This window comes from Myotis davidii, unplaced genomic scaffold (genome assembly GCF_000327345.1).
Source record: "Myotis davidii unplaced genomic scaffold, ASM32734v1 scaffold1006, whole genome shotgun sequence".
NCBI lineage: Eukaryota > Metazoa > Chordata > Mammalia > Chiroptera > Vespertilionidae > Myotis > Myotis davidii.
Window position 1 is genome coordinate 552,034 of NW_006297143.1, and position 8,739 is coordinate 560,772.

The following is an 8,739-nucleotide window of genomic DNA, read 5'->3' on the forward strand; positions in this document are numbered from 1 at the left end:
GCTTGTCCCTGCTCCCGCCGCCTCTGGCGTCATCTGCTGGCAGCCTCCTTCCCTGGCCATCCAGCCTCTGGCTTTCTCCTGCTCTGTCTCTGACCCCTCCCTTCCCCTCCTGCTCGCCTGACAGATACTCCCCAACGGTGCCGACAGCTGTGGCCTCAGAAGCCTCCGAGGAGGCCCCAAGATCCAGCTGGTGGCCCAGTCACCATGGCTGAAGAGCTCTCTGTCCAAAGATGTGGACACTCAGGGCATCAACCTGCTCTTCTCCTCTCGCCGGGGGCACCTTTTCCTGCAGACGGACCAGCCCATTTATAACCCTGGCCAGCGGGGTGAGTCTCAGCCCCAGGGCCTCTCCCGCGACTGCCCCCTAACCCCAGCCCTAGCCCCCACCCCTTACGTGAAATAGCCGGATAGTGCCGCCTGGAAGGCGCCTGGCAAATGTTTGTTCTCCCCTCACTCCCTGCCCGTCACTGCTGCTCACCTCACCCTCCACTCCAGTTCGGTACCGGGTCTTTGCTCTGGATCAAAAGATGCGCCCATCCACAGACAGCCTCACAGTCACCGTGGAGGTGAGTCCCTGACCTCTGACCTTCCTGACCAGCTGGGGCTACTGATCTGACCTCCCACCCATGACCCCTTTTCCTCCCGTCGCAGAACTCTCAGGGCCTCCTTGTGCGGAAGAGGCAGGTGTACGCTCCCTCATCCATCTTCCAGGATGACTTTGTGATCCCGGACATCTCAGAGTGAGCTCTTGCCCCAGTTCCCGGTTGCCGTGCTCCCTCTCCAACACAGCGTCAGGCTGGAGCTCCCTGCCTGTGGTTTACCCCACACCCTCCCCCAGGGAGCGTGGCTGGCTCTCCCAGGCCCTCTGGCACAGGCAGGCTGAGCCCCTCCCTGTCTGTCCTCAGGCCAGGGACCTGGAAGATCTCGGCCAGATTCTCGGACAGCCCGGACTCCAACCACAGCACCCAGTTCGAGGTGAAGAAGTATGGTGAGAGCCCTGCCGGTGTGGCTCAGTGGATTGAGCGTTGGCCTGTAGACCAAAGGGTCCTGGGTTGAATTCTGGTCGAGGGCAGGTACCTTGGTTGCAGGCTCCTCCCCAGCCCCGGCCCTGGTCAGGGCGGTGCAGGAGGCAACCAGTCGATGTGTTTCTCTCACATCGATGTTTCTCACTGTATCTTCCTCTCCCTTCCACTCTCCCTAAAAATCAATGGGAAAATATCCTCAGGTGAGGACTAACAAACAGAGTGCAGAGCCACTCACCCACTCGGTCCCCGCTCACCCGGCAGTGATGGAGCTCCCGCTATGTGTCAGGTCTAGGCCCTGGGACAGTGAACAGGCAGACTCGAGCTCACAGGGAGCTTTAGTCCTCCCCTTTGCCCTGGGTCAGTCCTTCCCAACTTTGAGGTGAAGATCATCCCTGGGGAGCCCTACATCCTGACGGCAGCGGGCGTTCTCGGTGACATCCAGTTAGACATCCAGGCCAGGTACCGCTGCCGCTCCCCCTCCAGTGTAACCGTCACTGCCCCCTCCCGGCCCCGCCCAGGCCACGCCCTCCCCCCCGCCCCTGCGCCCAGGCCACGCCCTCCCCCCCGCCCCTGCGCCCAGGCCACGCCCTCCCCCCCGCCCCTGCGCCCAGGCCACGCCCTCCCCCCCGCCCCTGCGCCCAGGCCACGCCCTCCCCCCCGCCCCTGCGCCCAGGCCACGCCCTCCCCCCCGCCCCTGCGCCCAGGCCACGCCCTCCCCCCCGCCCCTGCGCCCAGGCCACGCCCTCCCCCCCGCCCCTGCGCCCAGGCCACGCCCTCCCCCCCGCCCCTGCGCCCAGGCCACGCCCTCCCCCCCGCCCCTGCGCCCAGGCCACGCCCTCCCCCCCGCCCCTGCGCCCAGGCCACGCCCTCCCCCCCGCCCCTGCGCCCAGGCCACGCCCTCCCCCCCGCCCCTGCGCCCAGGCCACGCCCTCCCCCCCGCCCCTGCGCCCAGGCCACGCCCTCCCCCCCGCCCCTGCGCCCAGGCCACGCCCTCCCCCCCGCCCCTGCGCCCAGGCCACGCCCTCCCCCCCGCCCCTGCGCCCAGGCCACGCCCTCCCCCCCGCCCCTGCGCCCAGGCCACGCCCTCCCCCCCGCCCCTGCGCCCAGGCCACGCCCTCCCCCCCGCCCCTGCGCCCAGGCCACGCCCTCCCCCCCGCCCCTGCGCCCAGGCCACGCCCTCCCCCCCGCCCCTGCGCCCAGGCCACGCCCTCCCCCCCGCCCCTGCGCCCAGGCCACGCCCTCCCCCCCGCCCCTGCGCCCAGGCCACGCCCTCCCCCCCGCCCCTGCGCCCAGGCCACGCCCTCCCCCCCGCCCCTGCGCCCAGGCCACGCCCTCACCCCCTCCTCTGTGGCCGCAGGTACATCTATGGGAAGCCGGTGCAGGGGGTGGCGTACGTGCGCTTTGGGCTCCTGGATGAGAATGGTGACAAGACTTTCCTTCGGGGACTGGAGAATCAGACCAAGGTAGGAAGGAGGGTGAGCTGGGGTGGGAGGTGACCGTGAGGGAGGAGGGGAGGGGGGAGACCGGTGTCACCTCGCCGTTTTTTCCTCTGCCCAGCTGGCGGAGGGCCAGTGCCACATCTCCCTCACGAAGGCTGCGGTCCAGGGCGCCCTGGGGAAGCTTGGCGTCCAGCCGGCTGACCTCCCGGGGCTGCGCCTCTACGTGGCGGCGGCCGTCATTGAGTCTCCAGGTGAGTGCTTTGCCCGGTTGTGACTCCAGGCCTAGCCTCTGACCTCTGAGCGGACCTCTGTCCTCCAGCACCGTCCCCCTCCCCCCCTTTACCCTCACGTGGGACCCACAGCCAGGAAAGAGCCAGAGCCTCTCCACCTGGGCTGCTGGGAAGCAGCGCCTGCCCCTCTGTTTCCGCTCGTCCGTCCACCCCACCGTCCATCCACTGGTCGGTTCTTCCCCCATCCCCCTCGCAGCATTTATGCACTGTCTGCGCTGGTCCTGGTCGCTCAGCAAACGAATGAGGGGGAGACAGACGAGGGGGAGACAGACGGCCTGTGCCCCAGGAGCTTGCCGCCTGGTGGGCGGGAAGCACTTGAGATGCCCGCGGCTCTCCTGCCCTGCTCCTGGGCCTGCTCCTCCCCCCGTCTGCCTTGTCTTGCAGGGGGAGAGCTGGAGGAGGCCGAGCTCACATCCTGGCGTTTCGTGTCATCTCCCTTCTCCTTGGACCTTCGCCACACCAAGCGACACCTTGTGCCTGGGGCCCCCTTTCTGCTGCAGGTTTCTTCTGCAGGGGAGGGGCGTGGCGGGAGGGCGCGGAGGGTGCCCCGCAGGAGGCCCATGGCCCCTCTTCTCTCTTTGACCTGCCCCTCCACCCCCTAGGCGCTGGTCCGAGACATGTCAGGCTCCCCCGCCTCTGACATTCCTGTCAAAGTTGCTGCCAAGTTCTCTCCGGGATCTGCTTCTGAAATACATGATCAGCGAAACACAGATGGGCGCGGCCAAGTCCTCATCTCCATCAATGTCCCTCAGACCACCTCGGAAGTGCAGCTCTCGGTAGGACCCCCCCCCCCCACCCCACCCCCGGGCACGGGGAGGAGCCGGGTGCCTGGGTCCTGGCCACTGACCCTGCTGCTCCCACCCCACACCTTTCTCCAGGTATCTGCGGGCTCCCCCTATCCAGCCACAGCCCAGCTCACTGTGAGAGCCCCACCCGCCGGAAGCTCGGGGTTCCTGTCCCTGGAACGGCTGGATTCTCAACCCCCTCGAGTTGGGGACACTTTCCGCCTGAACCTGCGAGCCGTGGGCGTCCGTGGGGCCAGCTTCTCTCATTACTACTACATGGTGTGCAGGAGGGAGGGTGCTGGGAGGGCTCCGCGGGAGGGAGCCCTGGGGCTGGTGGTTTCAGGCTGGGCGTGCAGTGAAGAGGGAACCACTCTCGCCCCAGGTCCTGTCCGGGGGACAGATCGTGTCTGTGGGCCGAGAACCCAGGGGCGCCCTGACCTCGGTCTCCGTGTTTGTGAACCACCGCCTGGCGCCCTCCTTCTACTTTGTGGCCTTCTACTACCACGGGGGCAGCCCAGTGGCCAACTCCCTGCGGGTGGACGTCCAGGCTGGGGCCTGTGAGGGCAAGGTAACGCATCGGGTGTGGGGGAGGCAGGAGAAGATGAGACGCAGCGCTCCACCTGACCCCCCGCCCCCCGCCCCGTGCAGCTGGAGCTGAGGGTGGACAAGCACAAGGACTATCAGCCTGGGGAGATGCTGAAGCTCCAGCTGCACACGGACTCCACGGCCCTGGTGGCCCTGGGGGCTGTGGACATGGCTCTGTACGCTGCGGGCGGCAAGGCCCACAAGCCCCTGGACATGGGCAAGGTTTGCGAAGACCCTCTCCCCGGCCCTGCCTCGTCCTCTCGGGCTCATCCCAGCTGCCCGCCCACTCCTCCCAGCCTCCCTCCAGCTGGGGCCCGGGGCCTTATTTCCTGCTGTCTGTGTCTCGCATCCGTCCCTCCCGCCCTCGCCCACGGCCAGCCCTGCCCCCAGCCATCTTGTCTCCGCCACAGCGCTGCCCTTTCTTGCCAGGTCTTCGAAGTCATGAGCAGCTACGACCTCGGGTGTGGTCCTGGGGGCGGGGACAGCGCCCTGCAGGTGTTTGAGGCGGCTGGGCTGGCCTTTTCTGACGGACACCGATTGACTTCGACCAGAAATAGTGAGAGAGGAGGAGGCGGGTGGGTGGTGGGAGGCAAAGTGAGGAGGAGGCCCTGAGGGGTGAGGAGGGAGGAGGCCCTGAGGGGTGAGGAGGGAGGAGGTAGGAGGGTCCTGAGGGGTGAGGAGGGAGGAGGCCCTGAGGGGTGAGGAGGGAGGAGGCGCGCGGGCAAGGGAGGCCGCCCACCTGGGCTTGGCTGCAGCCCTGCCCTCTCCCAGGTCTGAGTTGTCCCAAGGAGCAGAAAACCCGGAAAAAGAGAAACGTGAACTTCCAGAAAGCAATTAGTGAGAAGTGTGAGTTGTGGGCACCCCGGGGTCAGGGGGAGGGGTCTGCCTCTTGGCTCCTCTGCTCCTGAGGGGCCAGGCTGTGGGCTTCGGGGCCTGAGGGCCAAGCCCTGGGTGGGCGGTGAGTGGGCAGGAGGCTCTGCACGGCCTCCTGAGCTCCTGGTGCCCAGTGGGCCCTGGGTACCTGGAGGTCCGGGTGGGGCGGAGTGCGTCCCGTGCTCACCCCCGGCCCTGCAGTGGGCCAGTACACTTCCCCAGAGGCCAGGCGCTGCTGCACGGCACGGGCAGGGGGCCTGGGCGGGCAGAGCCCTCCTCACCGTGCCGTGTGGCCCCCAGCCCTGGAGGTCCTGCAGGAGGAGGACCTGATGGAGGAAGACGAAATTCCAGTGCGCAGCTTCTTCCCGGAGAACTGGCTCTGGAGGGTGGAGACCGTGGACCGCTACCTCCAGTGAGGGCGCCTGCTGGGCCGGCCTTGGGTCTGGGCAGGGTGGGGCCAGCCCAGCCTTGACGGCCGCTCACCTTCCCACCACAGGTTGTCGCAGCTGCCGATCCCTGACTCTCTGACCACCTGGGAGATCCACGGCGTGAGCCTGTCCAAAACGACAGGTGGGCTGCCCGCCGCTCCGCCCTCCCCGCTGCCACCCTGCACCCAGCTCCCTCTTCCTTGACTGCAAGGAAGGGGGTGCAGACAGTGGGGCAGACATGGTCACCCTGCCTCCCAGTGGCTGCGATGCCCCCAGGCCTCTGATGTCTCCCGTCCCCACACCTTGCTCCACAGGCCTGTGTGTGGCCACACCAGTCCGGCTCCGAGTGTTCCGTGAATTCCACCTGCACCTCCGCCTGCCCATCTCCGTTCGCCGCTTTGAGCAGCTCGAGCTGCGGCCTGTCCTGTACAACTACCTGGACACCGATCTGACCGTGAGGCCCGTGGGAGCCTGGTGCACAGCGGGTGGGGCGGGCGGGGGAGGGATGAAGAGCCCAGCCGCCTGACTGGCCCTCCCCTTCTCCTCCCCAGCTGAGCGTCCACGTGGCCCCGGTGGACGGGCTGTGCCTGGCTGGGGGCGGAGGGCTGGCCCAGCAGGTGCAGGTGCCTGCACACTCTGCCCGGCCCGTTGGCTTCTCTGTGGTGCCCACGGCGGCCGCCGCTGTATCCCTGAAGGTGGTGGCTCGAGGGTCCATGGAGTTTCCTGTAGGGGACGCAGTGTCTAAGATTCTAAAAATTGAGGTGAATGGAGCACCCCTGAAGCCAGATCCCCAGGCTCCCAGATTTACCCCCTGACTCCCAGCACCCTCTCTGCTGGCCCTCTGGCCCACCACCCAAACCCAACTCCTTGGTCAGTTTGCCTTCTACAAGTCTGATCCCACTCCGCCTCCAAAGTTCAAATCCCAGTCCGGGAATCTGCACTGGGTTGGGGGGCGGGGGCAGCTGCAGCCAGGCGCTGGGTGACCTCTCAGAGCTGTTTCCCCCGAGACAGAAGGAAGGTGCCATCCACATGGAGGAGCTGGTGTATGAGCTCAACCCCCTGGGTGAGTGGCCCTGGCCGCCGCAGTGCCTTCCGAGGGTTGTAGGTGGAGGAGATGGACACCGGGCAGACTGACAACTTCCCCATCTCCCCAGACCACCGAGGCCGGACCCTGGAAATTCCTGGCAACTCTGATCCCAATATTATCCCCGATGGAGACCACAGCAGCTTTGTCAGGGTCACAGGTGGGCGTGCCCTCCAGTCCCTTCCCAGTGGCCACCCTCGCATGCATGTGAAACCTGTTTGGGGCCATGACCCTCTGACCCTGGGTCCCAGACCTGCTCGCTATCCTTCGCCCCCTCTTTCCCCTGTAGCCTCAAGTCCACTGGACACCCTGGGCTCCGGGGGGGCCTTGTCAGCAGGAGGCGTGGCCTCCCTCCTGAGGCTGCCACGGGGCTGCGGGGAGCAAACCATGATCTTCTTGGCTCCGACCCTGGCTGCTTCCCGCTACCTGGACAAGACGGAGCAATGGAGCAGGCTGCCCCCGGAGACCAAGGACCACGCGGTGGACCTGGTCCAGAAAGGTTCTGGCGCAGGGCGAGCGGGGGTGGGGCAGGCCATTAAGGGCAATGGGCACCCCAGGCGGCTGGTGGGGGGAAGGGGGTACCCAACGGGAATGGGGAGCATGGCCTCAGGCACAAATACCAGCCGCCACTCCTCCCCCAGGGTACATGCGGATCCAGCAGTTCCGGAAAGCGGACGGCTCCTATGGGGCGTGGCTACATCGGGACAGCAGCACCTGGTGAGCCTGGGAGCGTGCTCTGGGCCTCTGAGAGCTGGTGGGCTGCCGGGGGCAGACCAGGTTCAACGGGAGGGTGAGTAACCAGGTGTCTGGGGAGTGGCCGGCGTTCCCTAGCCCCAGCTGTCACTTCCCTCCTCTAGGCTCACAGCCTTTGTGTTGAAGGTACTGAGTTTGGCCCAGGAGCAGGTGGACGATTCACCAGAAAAGCTGCAGGAGACGGCCAAGTGGCTGCTGTCCCAGCAGCAGGCCGACGGTTCCTTCCGGGACCCCTGCCCGGTTATCCACAGGGGCATGCAGGTGCGGCCGGAGGCGCGGCCCAGGGGTGCCGGTGGGCGCTCTCCTGGCGCCTCCCCTCCTGGCTGACGGCTTCTCTCCCTGCACTGACCAGGGCGGCTTGGTAGGCAATGACGAGACGGTGGCCCTGACGGCCTTTGTGGTCATCGCCCTTCATCACGGGCTGGCCGTCTTCCAGGACGGGAGGGCAGAGCAGCTGAAGCAGAGAGTGGTAAGGGCGCCCGCGCCTGCCCTGCGCCGGCCGGCTCTCCCTGCTGCTCCTCAGGACCCAGGTGTCCGCCCACAGACCTTCCTCCCTCGTTCTTCTAGGAAACTTCCATCTCGAACGCAAACTCATTTTTGGGGGCGAAAGCAAGTGCTGGGCTCCTGGGTGCCCACGCAGCCGCCATCACGGCCTACGCACTGACACTGAGCAAGGCCCCCGAGGACCTGCAGAACGTGGCCCACAACAACCTCATGGCCATGGCCCAGGAGACAGGCGGTGAGTCGGGCCTCGGGCCTCTGCGTGTGCCCACGGGGAAGAGCCGGGACACAGCCCAGAGGGGGTGACGGCACCTGAGGGGCCCGGCGGCCGGCCTCCCGCTCACGGCCGGTCGCCCTCCCTCCCAGATAAGCTGTACTGGGGCTCGGTCATCAATTCTCAGAGCAACGTCGTGTCGCCCACGCCGGCTCCTCGCAGCCCGGCAGACCCCGTGCCCCAGGCCCCGGCCCTGTGGATTGAGACCACAGCCTACGGCCTGCTGCACCTGCTGCTCCGGGAGGGCCGGGCAGAGATGGCGGACCAGGTCGCAGCCTGGCTCACCCACCAGGGCAGCTTCCAGGGGGGATTCCGCAGCACCCAGGTAGGGGCTCCTTGGGGTTCTGGGGTGGGTGGCCCTGGAACCAAGCGCCTGAGTCCCGGCCCAACCTCCCCAGGACACGGTGATCGCCCTGGACGCGCTGTCTGCCTACTGGATCGCCTCCCACACTGCCGAGGACAGGGGGCTCAACGTGACCATCAGCTCCCAGGGCCGAAATGGGTTCAAGTCCCACGTGCTGCAGCTGAGCAACCACCAAGCTCAGGGGGTGGAGGAGGAGCTGCAGGTGACCACACCCTCACCTGGGCGGCAGGACACCTGGGCCTAGTGTGTGGGCCTGGACTTCCCGCCCCGCTCGGCCCTCGCTGTCCTGGTGCCCTGTGGGAAGGCTTCTGGCTGAGCGGCCTCAGCTGCAGGCTCCT

General features: G+C 67.3%; 1 protein-coding gene across 1 annotated transcript in view; it reads left to right on the forward strand.

Annotated features, from left to right (window-relative positions):
• LOC102774999 (complement C4-A) overlaps positions 1–8,739 on the forward strand; it is a 14,572-nt gene that overhangs the window by 833 nt on the left and 5,000 nt on the right. Inside the window, exons 3-29 of the mRNA XM_006772868.2 lie at positions 125–326; positions 496–566; positions 652–740; positions 906–988; positions 1,388–1,484; positions 2,383–2,488; positions 2,583–2,715; positions 3,139–3,254; positions 3,357–3,530; positions 3,633–3,818; positions 3,922–4,107; positions 4,188–4,346; positions 4,554–4,680; positions 4,896–4,970; positions 5,199–5,409; positions 5,494–5,567; positions 5,740–5,879; positions 5,977–6,186; positions 6,437–6,488; positions 6,580–6,669; positions 6,799–7,008; positions 7,151–7,226; positions 7,367–7,523; positions 7,615–7,731; positions 7,830–8,001; positions 8,130–8,362; positions 8,436–8,639. Of these exons, the coding sequence (XP_006772931.1) occupies positions 125–326; positions 496–566; positions 652–740; positions 906–988; positions 1,388–1,484; positions 2,383–2,488; positions 2,583–2,715; positions 3,139–3,254; positions 3,357–3,530; positions 3,633–3,818; positions 3,922–4,107; positions 4,188–4,346; positions 4,554–4,680; positions 4,896–4,970; positions 5,199–5,409; positions 5,494–5,567; positions 5,740–5,879; positions 5,977–6,186; positions 6,437–6,488; positions 6,580–6,669; positions 6,799–7,008; positions 7,151–7,226; positions 7,367–7,523; positions 7,615–7,731; positions 7,830–8,001; positions 8,130–8,362; positions 8,436–8,639 (3,750 nt within the window). The remainder of the gene's footprint in view (positions 1–124; positions 327–495; positions 567–651; positions 741–905; positions 989–1,387; positions 1,485–2,382; positions 2,489–2,582; positions 2,716–3,138; positions 3,255–3,356; positions 3,531–3,632; positions 3,819–3,921; positions 4,108–4,187; positions 4,347–4,553; positions 4,681–4,895; positions 4,971–5,198; positions 5,410–5,493; positions 5,568–5,739; positions 5,880–5,976; positions 6,187–6,436; positions 6,489–6,579; positions 6,670–6,798; positions 7,009–7,150; positions 7,227–7,366; positions 7,524–7,614; positions 7,732–7,829; positions 8,002–8,129; positions 8,363–8,435; positions 8,640–8,739) is intronic.